A 23,024-nucleotide genomic window follows, 5' to 3' on the forward strand; every position below is an offset into this window, starting at 1 on the left:
AAGTTAATAAATATCCATTTTATTTATCTTTTAGTACGAAGAACTGGAATACGCCACTTATATTTGATCTTAAAGAAGGAACTGTTAGTTTAATTCTGCAGGCAGAAAGGTATTTGTTTATCATGTTTGGCTCTTGAATATGGGGTTAAAATATTTCAGATTGCAGTAAAGTACTCTTTAAAGCATGCACTTACAGAATGGTATATTAGTCATTTGGGATCAATCTGTTTTTATTTATTTTAAAGGAAAAGTGAGAATAAGCTATTAGGTCAGTGGTTCTGAAACTTGTTGGTCTCAGAATTTCTCTACCTTTTTTTTTTTTTTTTTTTTAAGTGTAGAGCCCAGTATGGAGCTTGAACTCATGAGCCTTAGATTGAGACCTGAGCTGAGATCCAGATTCGGATGTTTAACTGACTGAGCCACCCAGGCACCCCTCTTTATACTCTTAAAAAACGTTCTTGGAGGTTATATATAGGTTATATATCTCATCATTTACTATACTAAAAATTTAAATTGAGAAATATAAAAGGAATTAATTTATTAAGAATGATGAGACTAAATTTATTATAAGTAAATATCAAAGTAGTGATGTGAGAGAATGAGAGGGAAACGGGTGAGTTGGGGTGCCTGGGTGGCTCAGTTGGTTAAACATCTGACTTCAGCTTACGTCATGATCTCAGGGACCAAGCCCCAAGTTGAGCTCTGCACTCAGTGGGGAGTCTGCTTTTCCCTCTCCTTTTGTCCCTTCCCCCTCTTATGTCCCTTTCTCTCTCTTTCTCAAATAAATAAATAAAATCTTTAAAAAAAATAAAGAATGAAAGAAATGGGGGAATTACTATAAGGTCGTTTTGACCTCAGGATCCTTATTTTTTATAATGTTCAGTTCTTACTTTTGGTTTTAAATATTTGAAACACATTGATTTTATGAATCACTACATGAATGTGATCTGAAGTTTGAAAAATAATATTCTTTACCCACACCTTTGGTGTATGCAGGACCATGAAACTCCAGGCCAATAAACTGGAGTAAATTGGGAATAGCTATTCCTCAAGAACCCACACTTTTCCATGAAAACTATCATCAATCAGTCTATCGAGTACAGTGATATCCGATTGAATCAAAGGTCAGTCTTAGGAAGCTACAACCCAACAAAACCAGAAATAAAGTTTGAAAATAGAATCAGCAATTGCCTAAAATAGCTACCCATGAAATCTTTGCACTAAAACCATATATTTTATTCCTCATTCCTTTACTCACACCTAGGCAATCTCTTAATAGTGTTGTTACCAGGTTTTCTAACCCCCAGCTTTTATAAATAGCAAGCCAGAAGAGGAATGCTGGTGGGCTGTGAGAGGCTGGCACAAGGATAAGAAGAAAAGTGACTGCCTGGTAAGGCAGCCTAGAGAAAACAAAAAGCACAGAACTGTATCGCTAAATAGCTTAATTATTTTGATGCACCAAGAGAGTCTCATGAGTACCAAAGCTGTCAGTTAAACAGTTACTGAAGAAGATAATCATCACATTGATGACCTTGAGAGTTGAAAAATTGTGTCAAATTTTGTCTCCTTTGTTTAGTGAAATTGAAATATATTATCTTGTAATATCATACATTTTTAAAACAAAAAGACATCTTTTCCACTTAAAAGATAAGATGTCAGCTATCTAAAAAACCATATTTCTGAAATTCTTTTTACTTGAACAGTGCCAAATAAATTTTATTTATACATTACTTATTAGTGTATTGAGTATGCTCTTAGTAAAGGTATATGTTAATGGCATAACTGATTAGGCAATTAAAGAATAATTTACTTACTGCCTAATGTTTGTCCTATTTCTACATTTAGAAATGTTTACCCTTGGAAACACAGTGTTACTCACAAGAATGTTAAAAGCTTACACAATGTCTTGTTCAGGAGAGAAAAAGGTTTTAGTATTGAAACAAAGAAAAAATATATACTAATATGATGTGTCACTTTGTCAACATTAGCAAATATTGTTTTCATACATTAATGTGTAAGGGCCAAACCTTTCAATTAAACTACATACCAGTACTCAAGTATTAATTTAATTAAAATGCATGTATTCATTTCCAAGGCAAGAAAGAACACTTAGCAATTTCTAAATCAAGAAATAGTTCTGAATCAAGGGTTTTACAGTTTTGAACATAAGATTTAAAAAAGTAATACTGTGTCCAGCATCAAGGAATCAGGCACTTCAGTATGGCAGTAATATGAGTGTAAATTATTAAAACCTTTTAAAGGGCAATTTAAAAATACATAATAAAAATTTATAAGTATATGCCCTTTGAGCCAATTATTATATTTCTAGAGTTATACTAAGGAAATAAGTAAGATAGACATACAGAGATATGTCTATACATTCTTTAAAATGTGTATAGATATTCTTTAAAACAATGTTTATAGTCATTCTTTAAAACAATGAATAATTTGAAATAAATGTCCATCAGGAATGAGTTAATAAAATAAAATTATAATATATCTATACTTTGTCCTAAATTACCTCTGTAGAGAGAGGATTGCTAGAGATCTTTTGCTTTTGCTTTATTGTTTGAATTGTTTTTTACAATGCCATAAATTTTCAAAGGAAAAAAAATTACATTTTTCCAAAGAATAAACTTCTTCTCCAGTTTAAAAATGAAAATATAGTAAGCTTCTATTTGAGAATGTATTTTTATTCTTTTTTTTTAGACATTTTCTTCTTGTAGATGGTGGTGGTATCTATTTATATTCTTATGAAGGCCGCTTCATTTCTTCTCCAAAATTTCCTGGAATGAGAACAGATATTCTGAATGCACAGACTGTTTCTCTGAGTAATGATACCATTGCAATAAAAGACAAAGCTGATGAAAAAAGTAAGTGCATTTTTATAATTTTCCATGAAATTTGTTAACAGTGTAAAATTTCCTCAAATTAGCTTTTATTTTCTCATCTACTAATATGTTAACTTTATATGAAAGAATTATGAGCTTCCTAATTCGTCCTAAGTGTGAATTAATTAAAGAACTAGAGTCATATTATACCCAATTGATTGATAGACATTGTGACGACATCAAAGCTTATTGGTAAGGAATAAATCCTTATATATTTAGTAGCTGTTCGTAGAGAGATTGAGTTCAAATTTGTGAGTCCTAAAAATGTTTGTTAATTTTTAAATTTAGTGATTTTTTAAAAATGTTCCCTTTTTCTTCATTAGGTATCATAGTAAATACTGTGCTTCGTTGTACAGTGTATTTTACTTATATATACTTATATTTTTAGAAATATTTTAAAATTTATTTTAAATTACTGAATTAGAAGACAGTTATGAATAATTTAAGATTTTCATATAAAAATAAAGACTACATATTTGTAAATTGATATAAGTATGTGAGGTGTTTTGGAATTCCATCATACAGAGACACCATTTTATTGGGGCATTGCTATATCACAGCAACATCATCCAATACCGAGTACTTGCCACATACCAGGTATTTTTCTAGAAGTTGAGGATACAACAGTGAATAAGACACACAAATGAACATACAAGTATGTAATGGGTTGTCAGCTAATGATATGTGTTGTGGAGAAAATGCAGGATGAGGGTATAATAGAGTATGCTGGAGGTGGGACAGGACAGGGAATGACTGTAGGACAAGTAAGTGCAAGGGTTCTGAGATGGGAATAACTGGCATGTAAAAGGAACTGCCAGAAGTCCTAGGTCAAGGTAGAGTGTGGGAGGAGAGGACAGAGAGAAAGATCATGTAAAAATTTGGCCGTGGTAAGGATATTGGCATGAGAGAGACAGAAAGAAGAGGAAAGCATAGTATTCTACATTTTTATCCTGGATGAATAAGATAGAAGATGGGGAAGGAGGAAGGTTAGAGGAAGTCCACATATGGAGTTCTATTTTGGTCACGGTAAGTTTAAATGCTTCTTGAACATTCAAGCAGGAATGGAGAGTAAACAATAAGATAGACAAGGCCAGATCTCAGGAGAGAGTTGGGGACTAGAAATATAAATTGAGAGTCACTGGTGTACAGATGCTGCCATGGCACTGAATGAAATCGCCTAGGAAATGAATATAGGCAGAGAAAAGGACCAAAGCCTGAGCGCATCAATATTTAGAGATGGGTGAGAGGAAGTAGAGCCAATGAGATAAGAGAGAGAGTGAGTTATCCCTAAATCTTAATGGAAAAATATTAAATAATTATTTTTCCCTATTGATACATATTGCTAAACATTTGTTTGTCACTGTGATGTGTTATTAAAAGAAAAAAGAACTGACCTGAAGGGTAATTTTGTTAGTCCATGCTATGAAAGACCTAATTCAGGAGCTACTGTCCCGCTGTTTAATTTTCAGTATTTTCAGGTAACATCATGTCTCATGCTGGTAGAAATATAATCCTCCTAAATAGAGCTTTTATCTCTTCATGCCTTAGACCTTCTCTGACAGAGGACATTTGGTGATTGCTTTGTTTTCTGAAGGACTTCCTTTCTGGCTAAAAAAGAGAATCAAATAAGATACTATCTGGTTAGCAGACGCATTTAAGATGGCTAAGTAATTGTTGATAATAATAATTTGGAACTCAGAGTTTTGTCTTCAGTAAACTTAAATTTAAAAATCCTAGTGATCATCATGAGTTAGTTGTCTTTACTTCTCTTGTTCAACACCACAGATTTCAGATAGAGGCTATATAATAAAGTGTATGTTTCCTACTAAATATACCTTATTCTGAATTTTTCTATATTTAATTCACATCTGAAACGTTATTTGTTAATTCTTTGATAATTCATAGAATTTTAGAGCTAGAAAGAATTATCTACATTTTCAGAAAAAAGGGTTTATCTGCCAATAAATTATGTTTTACTTTAATTTTGATTGTTGAAGATGATCGTGCAATTCTGTTTTACTGTAAACAGAAACTCAAAAATACCTGAATAAAATTATTGTTGTCAACTGATATAAAATGAGCAGGAACATATTTTTCATATGTTCCTTTTAAAAGAAACTAGTATTCATTGATGGCTAAATAGAGGTATATGCTAACAGTAGAAAACAAATTGAAGTGCATAGAATCATTAACCTAAGAAATGTTCCTTCAAGTGGGTGGACCATTCCATATGAAACCAATGGTGCCTTCCTAATTTGGGAGCTCCTTTATAAGTAGGATTCTTGCACTGAGTACAGTATTCTACCACTTTGGGTGACCAATTAAGTATAGAGGTACTAGTGCTTTTGGCTTCCTTCTCCTTAAACACTTGCACAGATACGCTATGATATTAGTGTGGGTGGCTATTTGGAACAAATATCTGGGTATGGGGAGAGAAGTTAGAGAGCAGTTTCTTATGTTTAGAAGCAGCTCTTTCAGGCTGGCAGCTCCTTGGTTCTTTCTACCAGTGTTTGCTACATATTAACACTAAATACAGATCCAAGCCTCCCATAGTTCGTGGCCACTTACAGTTAGTTATAGAAAGAAGTAGACAAATCTATCCCTATACCTCCATCTCTTTATAATATATGCAATCAGCAAAAGGATGGAATGCTTTTATCTTTAAAAAAGCTTCTCAAAAAAACAAAGAGGCAACCCACGGAATGGGAGAAGATATTTGCAAATGACAATACAGACAAAAGGTTTATATCCAGGATCTATAATGAACTCCTCAAACTCAACACACACAAAACAGACAAGCATATCAAAAAATGGGCAGAAGATATGAACAGAGACTTCTCCAATGAAGACATACAAATGGCTATCAGACACATGAAAAAATGTTCATCATCCCTAGCCATCAGGGAGATTCAAATTAAAACCACATTGAGATATCACCTTACACCAGTTAGAATGGCCAAAATTAACAAGACAGGAAACAACATGTGTTGGAGGGGATGTGGAGAAAGCGGAACCCTCTTCCACTGTTGGTGGGCATGCAAGTTGGTGCAGCCTCTTTGGAGAACAATGTGGAGATTCCTCAAGAAATTAAAAATAGAGCTTCCCTATGACCCTGCCATTGTACTCCTGGGTATTTACCCCAAAGATACAGATGTAGTGAAAAGAAGGGCCATCTGTACCCCAATGTTTATAGCAGAATGGCCACGGTTGTCAAACTGTGGAAAGAACCAAGATGCCCTTCAACAGACGAATGGATAAGGAAGATGTGGTCCATATACACTATGGAGTATTATGCCTCCATCAGAAAGGATGAATACCCAACTTTTGTAGCAACATAGACGGGACTGGAAGAGATTATGCTGAGTGAAATAAGTGAAGCAGAGAGAGTCAATTATCATATGGTTTCACTTATTTGTGGAGCATAACAAATAGCATGGAGGACATGGGGAGTTAGAGAGGAGAAGGGAGTTGGGGGAAGTTGGAAGGGGAGGTGAACCATGAGAGACTATGGACTCTAAAAAACAATCTGAGGGGTTTGAATTGACGGGTGGGCGGGAGGTTGGGGTACCAGGTGGTGGGTATTATAGAGGGCATGGATTGCATGGAGCACTGGGTGTGGTGAAAAAATAATGAATACTGCTATGCCGAAAATTAAAAAAAAAAAAAGCTTCTGGTTTGGGGGCTCCTGTGACTCCGTTGCTTAAGCGTCTGACTCTTGATTTCAGCTCAGCTCATGATCTCAGGGTTGTCAGATTGAGCCCTGCCTCAGGCTCCGTGCTCAGCACGAAGTCTGCTTGAGATTCTCTCTCACTCCCTCTGCCCCCCTCCACACTCAGTGTACTCTCTCTCTAAAATAAGTAATGTTAGCCAGTGTTTTTTTCCTATGTGGCCTTTATTATGTTGAGTTATTTTCCTTCTAAACTTACTTCATTGAGAGCTTATTATGAATGGATGTTGTAGTTTGTCAAATGCTTTTTCTGCATCTATTGAAATGATCATAGAGTTTCTATTCTCTCTCTTGTTAATGTGGTTTCCATCGATTGATTTGCAAATATTGAGCCACCCTGACATCCCTGGAATACATCCCACTTGATTGTGGTGAATAATTTTTTTAATGTATTGTTGGATTCAGTTTGCCAATATTTTGTTGAGGAATTTTGCATCTATGTTCATCAGAGATATTGGCTTATACTCTTTTTTTGGTAGTGTATTTGTCTGTTTTTGGTATCAAGATAATGCTGAACTGATAGAGTCAATTTGGAATCTTTTCTTCGTCTTCTATTTTTTCTTAATTGTTCGAGAAGAATAGGTATTAACAACCTTTAAATGTTTGGTAGAATTTACCTGTGAAGCCATCTGGTTCTGGACTTCTGGTTTGGGGGAGTTTTTTGATTACTGATTCAAGTTCATGGCTATTAATAAGTTTATTCAAGTTTTCTCTTTCTTCCAGCTTTAGTTTTGGGAGGTTATATGTTTCTAGGAATTGATCCTCTCTTGTAGGTTGTTCTAGGTTGTCCAATCTTTGACATAGAATTTTTCATAATATTCTCTAATAATCTTTGTATTTCTGTAGTGTCACTTCTTATTTCTCTTTCATTTCTGATTTATTTCAATCTTCTCTTTCTTTCTTTTTTTTTTTTATGAGTCTGGCTAAAGTTTTATCAATTTTGTTGATCTTTTCAAAGAACCAGTTCCTGGTTTCATCGGTCTGTTCCATTGTTTTGTTTTTTTTAGACTCTATTTCATATATTTGTTCTCTAATCTTTATTATTTATTTCCTTCTACAGGCTTTGGGCTTTGCTCATTTATTTTTTTCCTAGCTCCTTTCTATGTCAGGTTAGGTTGTTTGAGATTTTTCTTGCTTCTTGAGGTAGGCCTATACTGTTACAATCTTACCCCTTAGGACAGTTTTTGTTGCATCCCAAAGATTTTGACCATTGTATTTTCAGTTGTCTCTATATATTTTTTTATTTTCTCTTTGACTTCTTGGTTGACTCATTCATTATTTAGTTACATGCTATTTAACCTCCATTTCTTGGTGTTCTTTCCAGATTTTTTTCTTCTTATTAATTTCTAGTTTTATATCATTGTCATTGGAAAAGATGCATGATATGATTTCAGTCCTGTTTAATTTGTTGAGACTTGTTTTGTAGCTTAACATATGATCTATTCTGGAGAATGTTCCATGAGCACTTGAAAAGAATGTGTATTTTGCTGTTTTTTTGGATGGAATATTCTGAATATATCTGTTATATTCATCAGGTTCAATATGTTGTTCAAAGCTACTGTTACTTTGTTGATTTTCTGTCTGGCTGATCTATCCATTAATGTAAGTGGGGTATTAAAGTCCCCCACTATTATTGTATTACTATCAATTTTTTCTTTGTGTCTGTTAATAGCTGCTTTATGTAGTGAGTGCTCCCAGGTTAGGTGCATAAATATTTACAACTTTTAAAAATATTTACAATTGTTATATCTTCTTGTTGGATTGTTCCCTTTATCATTATGTAATAATGTAGCATATGTAGCATAATGTAGTAATGTATGTAGTAATGTCTCTTTGTCTCTTGTTACAGTCTTTTTAAAAAAAGTCTATTTTGTTTGATATAAGTGTTGCTACCCCAGCTTTCTTTTCACTTCCTTTTTCATCATAAAATTTTTTCCATCTCTTCACTTTAAATGTACATGTGTCTTTAGGTCTGAAATGAGTGCCTTGTTGGCTTCACCTTTTTATTTATTTCATTTTTTTAATTTTTAAAGGTTTATTAATTTTTTTAAGGGAGAGAGAGAGCACAAGGTGGAGGGGCAGAGGGAGAAGGAGAGAGAATCCCAAGCAGACTCTACACTGAGTGCAGAGACCAAAGCAGGGCTCGATCTCATGAACCATGAGAGCAGGACCTGTGCCAAAACTAAGAGTCAGATGCTTAACCACTACACCACCCAGGTGTTCCTTGGCTTCACCTTTTTAGGTATCTGGTATACTTGAGCTAAGAAGTAATATCAGTTTTAACATTTATTTATTTCTTCGAAACTAAATATAATACTGTATGCTAACTATACTTGAAAAACAAATAATATCAGCTTTTGCTTGGAGACTCTTTTGAAGCATTAATGAAATATTGGTTTTCCTCCATTGCACACCCATTTAGTCATTCTTTTATTCTCAGATACTATTTCTCCTTCTTTCCATTTATAAAGAACTAGTGGGCTGTCTCTACTACTGGGCAGGATAGCTGCATTCACATTTAACCTGATATTTACCAGCTGGAGTGGAAGCACAACCCATTACCTCAGGTCCTTGGAAATTCTGACCTCAAAGTTGAAAGTACAGATAGTTTCATGCCTCGGAATCATTTCTGCTTCTGATAATTGTAGTTGTAACCTTGGTCCTGAGACCATTGTATCTAGTAAAAAAAAAGAAATTTGAGGTGATATGGGAAAGAAAGGAAAAAGTATAGCCATCATACCAGCATTCTCCTTTTGTGGGAATAACTGCATAGTCATGCTAGCATCTTCCTCACCCCCTATTCCTTATTTCCACTGAAACTGCAGAGGAATTTAGTGTGAACATACCCTTTGCTCCCTTCATGTTGAGTGTCAGTACCCACTCATGAAGTCTTATAAGCTAGTTCTTCATGCCTATATTACCTTTTTCCCCATTTAAAAATACCATTGTTTTCATTGCCCATTCTAATTCTTTGCCAAACTATTACTCTCAAAAAGGGTCTCTGCCCATTGTTGGGCATGATGGGCTGTAGAGTGTGTTCCTTGGTCTGAAGAAATGTGACTCAGTGGTCCAGCTCAGTGCAATACCTTCTACTCCGGTTCTTCCATAGTACTCTGAACCTTTGCCTCTACCACTGGGTAAGCAAAGCTCAGCCCAGAGTCAGTGTCCATTTCTGTCAGGACCCACTTGTAGTCCCCAGTGCTCCAGGCATCAGTCGGACTTGCCGCTGTGCACAACGACTCCCTGCCGAGCAACCTCCCCATAGCCATCTGCAGTCCCTAAATCTCTCTTGTTGGCAGACAACAGTTCCTGTTGGCATTTTGTGCCTCCACAGATGCAAAAGGAATATGTCTAGAGTCAACCCCTCTTGCATTGTTTCAGTCCACTCACTTGATTCACCCAGTGGCTACCTCAAGTGGCACACCTGGGTGTCTGCTCACCATTTGTAAACATCTTCTGATGCTGGAAGAGGGTTCTTCTGATGGGCATTGACATGGCCTGTTTGAATGCACTACCCTTCAGATTTCCACAGTGATTTCCATATGGCCATGCCCTGGAAGAGCACCCGGTTCGTAGTCCAGTCTTCCACTGCCCATCCACCGCACCGTATGGCCAAGCCATTCCAGTGCCTGTGAGTAGGTCAAAATCCAGACATATGGGTAAACAGCGTGCAGTGCAGCTCACTGAGCCAATTTGTTTTTACCTTTTGTGATCCGAGTGGTGGCCTTCCAAACCCAGTGTCTTGTGTTCCTGTTGGAACTGCCGTCCATAAGCCAAGCAGCTGTTTGTTGGTCTGTTGAGAGCTGTTAACAGGCTCTGTGCGAGTGATGGTAGAATCCTGCAGGTCCTCACATGGTTCCAGAGTCAATCCTGGGGCAGACAGGCTACCTGCTCATGAACATGTTGTGGAACTCTGTGTGTTGCCCTAATGGCGTGTTCCTGCTCAGACCATTTCTGTTCTATCACAGAATCTCCTGAGTGCTACCTTCCTCTTAGAGCATTTCTCTGACATCACCCAAGATAATCCTTATTTTATGTTTTTCAGTCAGAGGCAGTTTCAATTAGTGTCTGGTAGCAAGCTAGTCATTGCTCCTCCAAATGGAAATTGTCTTGTATAGAGTTCCAGTAGCTATCACTGGGACGTGCTCCCACACCCCTCAGTCTACACTCCACAGAGACTGCTGTACAGAGAACGTATCTTTATTAGCATTCCAGCTTCTGTTTGGTACCATTTGGTATAAGACCTCTATGTTTGGGCAGTCCCATGGGTTCCCATTTTGTATGTCTAGTTAATATTGTTGGAGAGGTGGGTTTTTCATGCCTTTTGTTTTATAATATTTGATAGGGAAAATATTCCCCAGCTAGGCACAATATCAGTCCTTATAGCCCATACAGGTAAAAGAGACACAACTGCTTCATATGAAGCTTCTTCAAGTGTACTTTCATTTAAATGTTCATCTTAATCCATTAGTTCTTCTATTCTCTTATCTCTCAATCTAATTGACTACCAGTAGGACTTTGCCAACAGGTTTTAGTTTTACAGCACTAGGTAGTGGAAGGATTCCTCAGTCAGACACAATACCCAATCCCATTAACATTCAGGAGACACAGCCTCTTCACATGAAGCCCATTTAAACACTCCAATTTTCATCCAAGCTTCACTTTACTCATATTAACCCTTGCTTTTCTCTGTTCTCCCAATTTAATTTTAGTCCTCACTATAACTTCACCAGTGGGTTTTGGTACCACAGTGCATGGGACTCTCATAACAAGAGGTCCTAGAAACTTCTCTCTTGGACTCCCTGGCCATTTTACATACTCCTGTGCATAAGGCCTTGTGTCCCCAGTAGAGTGTTGAGCCAAGAAACCCTTTCATCAAACCACCTCTTAATTAAATTGGGGAACCATAGCCCCAGGCAATTGGAGGTGAGGTTTCTTTTTGCTCTCTTGCCATATAGCTTTCCAAATTCCTCCAAACTAGGATGAATAGAGCAGATTTGTTTAAAGGCCTTCAATGTTAGGTGACCAGCAGGGATTTCCCATTGGTTCATCCAACCTCTTTTTTTTTTTTTTTAAACCCCATCAATGTTTGTTTTATTCATCCCGTTTCTTAGATTTTCATCTAGCTGGGATGAGGCCCTTGATGCTCCTCTCTGTCTATCTCTAATCGTTTTAGCGTTTTTCATGATTTTTTTTAGCATAACTTTTTCCTTTGGAAGTCTTAAGGATAGTCATTATACCTCAGGCTAACCAGAATCAGGATTTTCTCCAACATACTCTTTCAGTGGGAGCCTTGGGACCAGAGGCTGTAATTGAGACTGTCCAGAATCTATATTTGGCCCATCTCTTACTTTCATTTTATTTATTACAGATTATAATAACCATGGGATTGTATATTTTCTCTTTTTCATATTATTTTGCACTTTCTTATGCATCTAGTGAGCCAGCTTCCCAGGAGATGGATCCATCATCTCAAAATTCCATAGGTAACTTTTACCTCTCACAGCTGATTGCAGCTTAGCTGCTGTTTCACACCATGGGTGATCCTGCTGCCTTTAAGAGTCAGAGGTTCCTCATCCCCTGTTCTTTCATCCTTTCTCTTCCCAGACCGCATGTTTCAGTGAATTAGGGTTGTTGCAGTGATTCTCACCCTTCCTGACACCTACTATTTCATTTTTACCTTAACTGGTATATTGCAGTCATTTCTAATACTAACAACCTGGAGTTAGGGCAGACTCCAGGGCTTAAAGGCAAAGTTCTCCTCAAGACTTTCCTCACTTCAGACACTGGCCACAAGCTTCAGGGAGCCCCAGACCAACCCATTTTGCTGACTGGCTGGCTACAAATTCAGGGACTCCGGTGGCCCCCTCAAGTTGGATAATTTGCTAAAATGACTCACAGATCTCAGGAAGATGCTATACTTAGAATTATAGTTTTGTTATAAAGGATACACATAGGGCGAGGCCTGGGAAGGAACACAGAACTTCTATGCCTTCTCATGAAATCAGGGCACATCACCCTCCCAGTATATCAGTTATGTTCACCAATGAGGAAGCAACCCTGAGTTTTTATGGGATTTTTATTACATGGGCATGATTAATTAAATTATTGGCCACATGATTGAACTCAATTTCCAACCCCCCAATCTCCCTATCCCCAGAGTTCAGGGAACTGAATATGCTTAGGCTTTCTGATGACCATCTCCTATTCTGAAGCTATATAGGGGCTCACCAAGAGTCTCCCCACCAGTATAACTAAGACATTCCTAATCACTCAGGAAATTCCAAGGGTTGTTGAAGGTCCCTGCAAGGAACCCAGGACAAAAACCAGACAAACTACTAATTATACCACAGGGAACTGTGCACTGACCCCAGAGAATTAAACAGTACATGACACATTGCCTGGTATTATAGTAGACACTTGGCACATTTTTCTTTTGTGAAATATGATTGTCTGATGTTATATTTGTCCAAATCAGAGTTCTGAAAATTACAAATTACATCTAGATTTGGACTTGCCATTGTAGATCTTATGGAGGAGTGAAACCATACCATTACATTAATAACTATTCTAAATAGGGAATATGTTTTAGGAAGAAGTATTCAGTTCCACTGTTTTTTAAGAAATATAACCCCATTGATAAGTAGGAATTTGATGCTGCTGCTCTTCTATGCTGATAGATACTCTGTGGTTTAAAGGGTTAAATAATTTCTCATTAGGATATAATAATACACTGAAGTTTACCGATAAAAATTCTAATTTAATACATTAACTCATGCTTATTTTTTTTTTTCAAGTAATCTTCCTTTTTGAGGCATCAACTGGAAAACCATTAGGCGATGGGAAACTTCTTTCTCATAAGGTAATGGACATTAGCTACTTCTAATGTAAATAGCCACTGTTTAAAAATAGCCACTTTTTAAAATTAATGTTTTCATCTTAAGTCAAAAAACATAGAAATTAATTTTTTAAGTTATCTATAGTAATTGCCTCATCCTCCACTTTATTTTTATTTTTTAAGTTTTAATTTATTTATTCATTTTTAAGTAATCTTTATAACCCCACATGGGGCTTGAATTCATGACCCCAAGATCAAGAGTTGCATGCTCTTCTGAATGAGCCAGCAAGGCACCCCTAGAAATCAGTTTTATATTTAAACCCAGTTGCATTCTACTAGAGTATTTTGCCTAAAAATGTCACAAAGACTGAACACTAGTAAACTCTGTAATGGAAAGCTATTTATACAAATTAAATGGATAAAATAATCTGATTTATATGTCTTTATTAAGGCTATTTACTGCTTTTTAATAAAATATTCTATGTTGATTAAACTTTTAGTACTTATCAGTAAATAAAAATGTTTTGCTTTTCTAAACAATTTGTAGTTTTCCCACTGACCAGTCTTTAGCCAGCATTTTCTTTTAGGTTTTAACACTGTAGTTAAACTGAAAAAAAAAAAAAAATTCTATAGAAGGACAAAAAGATCTTGAAGTTGCTTATTGGTTTTTGATTTTTAGCATTAAAATAAAGGAGCACATTTTATTTATTCTAATAAGAGATATATTCAGATTTAGATATGTTTTTAACTTTATTGTTCAATGCCACTAGTGAAGCATTAGTCTGTATTTTATTTTCCTCTTTTTGTAATTATTAGAGTTTGAATAACAGGTAAACTCATAAGGTTCAGAAACAAAAAAGCATAAAGTATACAGGGAAAAAGTCTCCCTACTATACCTGTTTCTTATCAGTACAATTCTCTTCCACCAAATAAGTAACAAGCATTATTTTTTTTGGTAAGATTTTTATTTATTTGACAGAGATCACAAGTAGGCAGAGAGACAGGCAGAGAGAGAGGAGGAAGCAGGCTCCCTGCCAAGCAGAGAGCCCAATTCAGGACTCGATCCCAGGACCCTGAGATCATGACCTGAGCTGAAGGCAAGGGCTTAACCCACTGAGCCATCCAGGCACCCAGTAGCAACCATTATTAAACTCCATTTTCTTTCCAGAAACTTTTTTAGTGCATATATAAAAACAAAACTGATATATGTTCTTTTCCCCCTCTTTTACAAAAATGTGACATACAACTCTGTATGTTGCTTTTCTCACATAAACTGTTCCTGGAGATCTTTCTGTATCAGTACATAAAGTACTTTCCTAATCCTTTTCCCCTCACCATACAGTATAACATTTTATGGGTGTATCAATTTATTTGACCTGTGTCCAAATGATGGGACATTTAAGGTACTATTATACCTTCAAAAAAACCCAAAATAAATCCTAGCAAGTCTAAAAAAGTAAAAAAGTCTTAACAAGTCTTAAGACAGTAAGTAGTAAATAAATCCCTCTTGGATTCAGTTGAAATGAATCCACACTGAACCATAGAAGGAAAGTCCTTTAACTAGCTAGTGTAATAGTGTAAGATAATGCAGTATGCCAGAAATACTTTATTATATGGACATAACACTAATCTTAAAGTCAGAAATCTGAATTTTAAATTCTGGATATGCTTGTCACTAGTTTTTCTGAGCGAAATCACTTAATGGCTATACGTGTCAGTCTTCTTGTCTATAGAGTAAGTATAGGACTACTTACTTTACAAGGTAAAGTACCTTGTACCTTATATAGTATAGTTCCTTGTATCTACAATACAAGGTAGTTTCCTGTTTCACAGGAAATATGAAAGAATGTGTAAAATCTAAAACCCTAAAAACATAAGATATTTTCATAAATCTACTCTTAAAAATCTTTTAAAATTATAGGCTTTCTATTTAGAGTAAATTTTGTTATAGAATGTATTAATTAAAGTAGACCTCTCGTGATATTCAGACTTGCCTCACCCTTTCACTCCGTCTACTAAATGTAAAACAGGAGGACAGATAGAAATGTTTCTCAGCATGGTGCATCTGGGTGGCTCATGGAGCATCTGACTGGGTTTTGACTTAGGTCATTATTTCTTGGGTCATAGGGCTGAGCCCCACCTCCTCACTGAATGAAGTTGGGCTCCAAGCTCAACCGGGAGTCTGCTTGATGATTCTCTCCCTTTCCCTCTTCCCCCACTGGTACACACACTCTCTCAAATAAATAAATAAACACATCTTAAAGAAAAATAAATGTTTCCCAGCTTATGAAGTTTCAAAAAAATACACATTATTTGTAGTGTTTTCAGGGGCATCTTTCCCTTGTAAATTTTTTTTTTTTTTTTAAAGATTTTATTTATTTATTTGTCAGAGAGAGAGCGAGCGAGAGCGAGCACAGGCAGACAGAGTGGAAGGCAGAGTCAGAGGGAGAAGCAGGCTCCCTGCGGAGCAAGGAGCCCGATGTGGGACTCGATCCCAGGACGCTGGGATCATGACCTGAGCCGAAGGCAGCTGCTTAACCAACTGAGCCACCCAGGCGTCCCCCCCTTGTAAATTTAAAAAAAAAAAAAAGTAACTGTGCTTTAGCTTTTGAATTATACCAGTAGTTTAAAATTACTTAACAGGGACATTTTATCATTCCAAGTAGGGAGTGATATTTAATTGATCTTTAAGTAAATAGATGTTCTTGCAATTAAATAATTTAAATGATTTGATGTCAAGCACTAAAGCTAATCCAGTATTTTCACTTTTCTAATTTTAGAATGAAATTTTGGAAATTGCTCTGGATCAAAAGGGACTTACCAATGATAGAAAAATTGCCTTCATTGATAAAAATAGAGATCTCTATATCACTTCAGTGAAACGATTTGGGAAGGAAGAACAAATTATCAAACTTGGTAAAATAATTATAATACATTTAAAATTTGATTACTTTGAATTTTCTTGAATCTACTCTGTCATATTTATACTAAGTAGCATACTTGCTTGAATTAATCTGTGAATAATGCTTTAGTATAACCTTTCTTAACTACTTAACACCACTTAAATAGCAAGTCTTTAGCTGCTACAGCTACATTAGCATTGAAAGAAATACTTATAAATTGAAACATAATGGTTCTAGATAAAATACTCAAATATTTCCATACATTTTTAAATGAGTTTTTGCACATTTTCACCATTAAATGATCGGAAAATATAGTCATACCTACCGAAATTAGAAGGGGTCCTGTATGTCAGTTTATTTTTTAAAGTATTTTTAATACTTACTGTAGTAGAACTAATAGTACCTTAACATTCTTTTTAAAATAAGGAACAATGGTGCATACTTTGGCCTGGAGTGATACATGTAATATCCTTTGTGGACTTCAAGATACTCGATTTACAGTGTGGTATTACCCCAATACGGTTTATGTGGACAGAGACATTTTGCCTAAAACATTATTTGAAAGGGATGCAAGGTAACATTTTACTGCTGGAATTATTTGTTGTGATAAATAACTCTAAAGTGTCATGTTTTTGCCCCTATAATTTCAATCCCACAAGGTACCTTTCAATCTACTCAGTCAATGAAATTGCTTAGCTAATGCTAGCTTAATGAGTTTTAAGTGTTGGGGTCAATTTGAAAGTATTATATAATACTATTATATTTATTTGTTCCTTTTATAGATATAGTTTTCCTTATATAATTTTCAAGCCTGAGGTTGTTTAATGTAACTCAGTTTTTTTCAGTGTGTTTTAGTGGTTTTAATATGAACATTGTTAAGATTTTTCAGTGATATAAAAAATGTGTCAACCTTTATTCTTTCTCAGATTATCATAAATTACAAATTATTATCATACTTACAGGACTGTATGTGTTTCTAGAATTGAATTTTTAAATTAATATTAAAGATAGAAAAACTATATAAGGCTACTGAAGAGGTTTTTTTTTAATTTTACACGCTTCAGAAAATACATGTATATTCTATTCCTAAATTCTCTAAGAAATAACAAGATCTCTCACTCTTGACAAAATAAGAATACAAAGCTTCTTAGCTCCAAACCTTAGCTTAACTTTCAAATCTATTCTGAGTTCATTTTAATATTCAGTTCATAACTTTAGCAAAACCAGAGAGGATCATTTTAAAAGTATTTAAACTAATGAAGAGAAGTTAGTCTCTTGAAGTTCATCTCTTTTTATTAAGAGCCTTGGAATCACCTTAATTTTTTATTGGTTTATACTTTCAAAAGTGAATGCCAATCGCTTCTCGGCCTTTTGGCTAAGATCAAGTGTAAAAGTGAATGCCGAGATTTTTAAACATTTGTGTAATTTACCTTAAGACTTAGGGGGGAAAAGTTTATTTCAAATACTTTTAAGCATAGCTCTCAAATACGCAATAATTTTTTTTTAACAAATTCTGTGTGTTTCACCAGTATTACATCATATTACATCACATTACAATTTGTGAAAATGAGGATAGAAATTAAAAAAAATGAAAATTAGGAAGGATTTTAAAACTCATCATTTTCTGTGACCAACAAATGAGGGGAAAATGATGTACTAATGAGCTTGAGAGGGATTCCTGAGATTTTTTTCCCCCAATCTACCTCCACTTTCAATGACATTTCACAGTAATCTTTTACTGTTTATCAGGTTAACATTAAAACACTTCTGGGGATAGAGATTCCAGAACTCCCTAGATAAATCATTGGCTATTTTGTCCCTATTAGTAGTCATGATGCACTGCTTAAAAATCCCTCATAACTCATTTGCAAATTGCCATTTCTTTTTTTTTTAATTTTTTAAATTTAATTTTATTTTTTCAGTGTTCCAAGATTCATTGTTTATACACCACACCCAGTGCTCCATGCAATATGTGCCCTCCTTAATACTCACCACCAGGCTCACCCAACTCCCTACCCTCTTCCCTACAAAACCCTCAGTTTGTTTCTCAGAGTCCACAGTCTCTCAGGGTTCGTCTCCCCTTCCAATTTCCCCCAACTCACTTCTCCTCTCCATCTCCCAACGTCCTCCATGTTATTCCTTATGCTCCACAAGTAAGTGAAACCACAAGTAAGTGACTCTCTCTCCTTGACTTATTTCACTCAGCGTAATCTCCTCCAGTCCTGTCCATGTTGATACAAAAGTTGGGTATTCATCCTTTCTGATGGAGGCATAATACTCCATTATATATATGGACCATATCATCTTTATCCATTCGTCTGTTGAAGGGCATCTTGGCTCTTTCCACAGTTTGGCAACTATGACCATTGCCGCTATGAACATTGGGGTACAGATGGCCCTTCTTTTCTCTACTTCTGTATCTTTGGGGTAAATACCCAGTAGTGCAATTGCAGGATCATAGGGTAGCTCTATTTTTGATTTTTTAAGAAACCTCCACACTGTTTTCCAAAGTGGCTGCACCAACTTGCATTCCCACCAACAGTGTAAGAGGGTTCCCTTTCTCCACATTTTTTCCAACACTTGCTGTTTACTGTCTTGTTAATTTTGGCCATTCTAAGTGGTGTAAGGTCGTATCTCAATGTGCTTTTGATTTGAATCTCCCTGATGGCTAATAATGATGAACATTTTTTCATGTGTCTATTTGTCATTTGTATGTCTTCTTTGGAGAAGTGTTTGTTCATGTCTTCTGCCCATTTTTTGACATGATTATCTGTTGAGTGTTGAGTTTGAGGAGTTCTGTATTGATCTTGGATATCAGCCCTTTGTCTGTAGTGTCATTTGCAAATATCTTCTCCCATTCCATGGGTTACCTCTTTGTTTTGTTGACTGTTTGCTTTGCTGTGCAGAAGCTTTTGATCTTGATGAAGTCCCAAAGGTTCATTTTCGCTTTTGTTTCCTTTTGCCTTTGGAGAAATGTCTTGAAGTTGCTGTGGCCGATGTCGAAGAGGTTACTGCCTATGTTCTCCTCTAGCGTTCTGATATATTTTTCCTCACGTTGAGGTCTTTTATCCACTTTGAGTTTATCTTTGTATATGGTATAAGAGAATGGTTGAGTTTCCTTCTTCTATACATAGCTGTCTAATTTTCCAAGCACCATTTATTGAAGAGACTGTCTTTTTTCCACTGGATATTTTGTTCTGCTTTGTTAAAGATTATTTGACCATAGAGTTTCGGGTCTATATCTGGGCTTTCTACTCTGTTCCACTGATCTGAGTGTCTTATTTTTGTGCCAGTATCTCAAATATGTAATAATTTTTGCCAAATTAAACTACTGTATTTTGCTCCAAGAGTATGGCAAATTAGATTCGAATGTTTGTTTAAATATATACATCCTACCTAGAGTTAACATTTTTGTGGGTGAATTTTGGAGATTTGGAGACTTTATATCTGTATCAAAGGTAAACTTCCCAAATTTAGTGTATATGAAAGATTTTGCTCAGAATATAAATTATACTTTGCTTTTTTCCAACAGTGAATTTAGTAAAAATCCCCATATTGTGAGTTTTGTTGGAAATCAAGTAACTATAAGAAGAGCTGATGGCTCACTGGTTCACATCAGCATATCACCATATCCTGCTATTCTCCATGAATATGTAAGCAGTTCAAAATGGGAAGATGCTGTAAGACTTTGTCGCTTTGTTAAGGTACTTTACATTTTAGATCCCTAATTATGTATATATTGCATATTTATATATGTCTTTGTGCAAAATAAGAAATGATAACAGCTAAGGGCTGGAAAAATCATGTGTCTTTTTAATGAGTGAAAACATAAGCAATACAAGGGGATAGATACTGCTGTATGATTTATTTTGGAAGAAGCTATAGATTAAATGATTCCCAAGTTTTACCATCACAGAGATTTTAATTTATTCGATCTGGGATGAATCCTAGGCATATTTTTTAATTCCTCAGATGGTTTGTACACTTAAGGTTAAGAACCTCTACTTTAGATCAGCAGTTCCCAGCTTGGTTGAATCCAGTTTTATCAAGTATAGTTGACCACAGAACTTTTTAATTTTACATGGCTTAGCAGCCCTTAGAATACACTTTTAAAATGACTTTTAGATGCTTTCCCTTACAATGAGTTGTTGATGGCAATCTGCGATAATAGCATCACCTGAGAACCTATTTCTCTGGTTCCTTGTAAGTTAAATTCTTTGACCTCATTAAAAAGACTAGAGGGTTTATAACCCTTAATTATCTTAAAAGTATGTCAGAAGTTCAAAAATAAATCTTTGATAATTAGAAATGAAAATTTGCAGAAATGTTATTCAAAAGAAATTCTTTATGTATTATTAACGTATTTCAACAAAGTAGTCACATGTAATTTCCACATCATTAATTAAATCAGTAGTTTTTTCAGTGCCATGCTCAGCAAAGTTTAATTTTTTCATTAAAAAGCAACTTTAATGTATTTTAAATCATTGCTTATTTTAAGGCAGTTCTGCTCATCATTGAAATAATTGTTCTCCTATTTCACTTTAGGAGCAAACCATGTGGGCTTGCCTAGCTGCTATGGCAGTTGCTAACAGAGATATGACCACTGCAGAAATAGCCTACGCAGCAATTGGTGAAGTAAATAATGTTTACTTATCTGTATGTTTGTGGTTTTTCTTACCATAATTTGTTACATTGCTGTCACTACCCACTTTGTATATTGTTTTCTTTTTTTAGATTGATAAGGTTCAGTACATTAATTCTATAAAAAAGCTTCCATCTAAAGAATCAAAAATGGCTCACATATTAATGCTTAGTGGGAATATACAGGAGGCTGAAATGATACTTCTTCAGGCTGGCCTTGTTTATCAAGCAATCCAGATCAATATCAATCTCTATAACTGGGAAAGGTAATAAAAATGTTTTTCATCAATTCTAAAACCCAACTGATCTTAATATATTCTTCTGTCTACCACTTGGAAAACTACATTTTCCACTGTACTCAATAGTTTTCTTAACATCACAGAAGAATTTATTCACATTTCTATTGGTGAGGAGTTTGCCACTGAAGATTTATGCCTTCTCTAAACTTGCGATTGATTAGAAGTTGAAGTGTGAAGAAGAAAAGAGAGGCTAGGATGTCTCCCGAATTTCTGACTTCAGTAACTGGATAGATGGTGGTATTATTAGTGGATTTGGAAGGGAATATAGTGAATTCAGTGTTAGGCATGTTGGATTTGAAGTATTTGTGAGGAGATGGAGATGTGATAATCGCCCAGGGAGCACTGTGATGGGTCCACGCAGGCCATGTGCGCCCCTCTTTTTTTTTTTGGCTCCACACGTGGGACTTTACTGGGGCCGTTACAGGCCGAACCAGTCTGGCACGCCGCTGCGCCGGGGATCCTGGCTCTGCCTCTGCTGCTGCTCCTCCAGGAGTTTGTCCTGGATGTTGTTGCCGCTGGGGCTGCCGTCGGGGCTCTGCTTTTTCTCCGGAAACAGGTCGGGGAACGTGAAGGTTTGTCCATGGGCCAGCTGCACATAGGCCATCTTGTAGTCTGGTCTCTTCATCCTGACGTTCCTGTGGTCCCTCTTCCTGTTGGAACCATGCTACACCCTTGTCCGCACGGTGGCCACAGGCATGTTGTAGATACGCTCAAGGTAATTCCGGAGGTCCACCCTGGTGATCTCCATGGGGATCCGAAACTGAAACTGCATGGTGTCTTAGGGCTGGGCCGTGCCCGGCCGCACCAGCCGAATGAAGAAGTTTGTTCGGAAGACGCGGAGCTGGGGGTTACCCAGCTGGTACAGGGGGCACAGCACGTTATGCGCCATCGCCCGTTTCCGGGCCGCGGATGCTCAGAAGATAGATTTGAACTGGGGATGTAGATTTAGGAGTCATCAGCAAATGGATAGCGCTTAAAGGCAGAAGAATGGATGCAATTACTTGGGAAATGTGTAGAGTAAGAAGATCAACTACGTTTATGGGATGGGCGAAAGAGGAGAAATCTGCTGAAAAACTGGGATGAAGCAGTCATACTGGCAGGGAGAGGTACAGCCATGAGAAGAGATTTGTGATGCTAAGGAAGAAAGGCAGTAGGATTTGAAATGAGGAGTGCACAGTAGTAGCCTTCTCTGGATTAGGCTTCAACACAGATTGCTTTCAAAACAAAGTGGCATGCTTCTTCTCTCTGACATATTAGGTCATTCTCTCAGATATGTCTCTTGGTAAAAAAAAAAGAAAAAAAAAAAAAAAGAAAGAAAGAAAGCTATAGGGCTTATATACACCTGAAATTACATTATAAAATTGGCATGCTGATTTTTCCAGGTTTGAAATGTCTTTCATCATCTTATCTCAACCTCTACCCTACTATTTTTTTAAAAGCAGATCCCAGTAATCAGATCACTTTATCTATAATATTTCAGTATGTATCTCAAGGTTTTTTAAAAAATCTAGCCACAGTACCATGGTCACATTTTAAAGAATTAACAATAATTCTATTCAGTGTTGTTATTTTTTTGATTGTCTCGTGAATGTTTTGATTTGTTTTATGGTTTCTTTTGTTCAGGATCCAGAAAAGGTCCATACCTTATGATTGATTGATGTGTTCTCAAGTTTCTTTTCATCTTAATAGGTTTTCCTCTTTCTTGTGTTTTCTTGTAATTTTCCC

At 36.0% G+C, this 23,024-nt stretch overlaps 1 protein-coding gene and 1 pseudogene across 11 annotated transcripts in view; one reads left to right on the forward strand and one right to left on the reverse strand.

Moving 5' to 3' along the window:
• The window catches only part of IFT80 (intraflagellar transport 80), a 124,992-nt gene that overhangs the window by 88,030 nt on the left and 13,938 nt on the right, over positions 1 to 23,024 (forward strand). For all 11 annotated transcript variants that reach the window (XM_059163641.1, XM_059163640.1, XM_059163644.1 and 8 more), the window contains 8 exons: positions 35 to 109; positions 2,710 to 2,873; positions 13,416 to 13,480; positions 16,237 to 16,372; positions 16,786 to 16,933; positions 19,892 to 20,063; positions 20,905 to 20,994; positions 21,094 to 21,266. In XM_059163641.1, the coding sequence (XP_059019624.1) occupies positions 35 to 109; positions 2,710 to 2,873; positions 13,416 to 13,480; positions 16,237 to 16,372; positions 16,786 to 16,933; positions 19,892 to 20,063; positions 20,905 to 20,994; positions 21,094 to 21,266 (1,023 nt within the window). The remainder of the gene's footprint in view (positions 1 to 34; positions 110 to 2,709; positions 2,874 to 13,415; positions 13,481 to 16,236; positions 16,373 to 16,785; positions 16,934 to 19,891; positions 20,064 to 20,904; positions 20,995 to 21,093; positions 21,267 to 23,024) is intronic.
• Positions 21,699 to 22,203, reverse strand: LOC131824924 (large ribosomal subunit protein uL23m-like; annotated as a pseudogene).

This window comes from Mustela lutreola, chromosome 2 (genome assembly GCF_030435805.1).
Source record: "Mustela lutreola isolate mMusLut2 chromosome 2, mMusLut2.pri, whole genome shotgun sequence".
In the NCBI taxonomy this organism is placed as follows: domain Eukaryota; kingdom Metazoa; phylum Chordata; class Mammalia; order Carnivora; family Mustelidae; genus Mustela; species Mustela lutreola.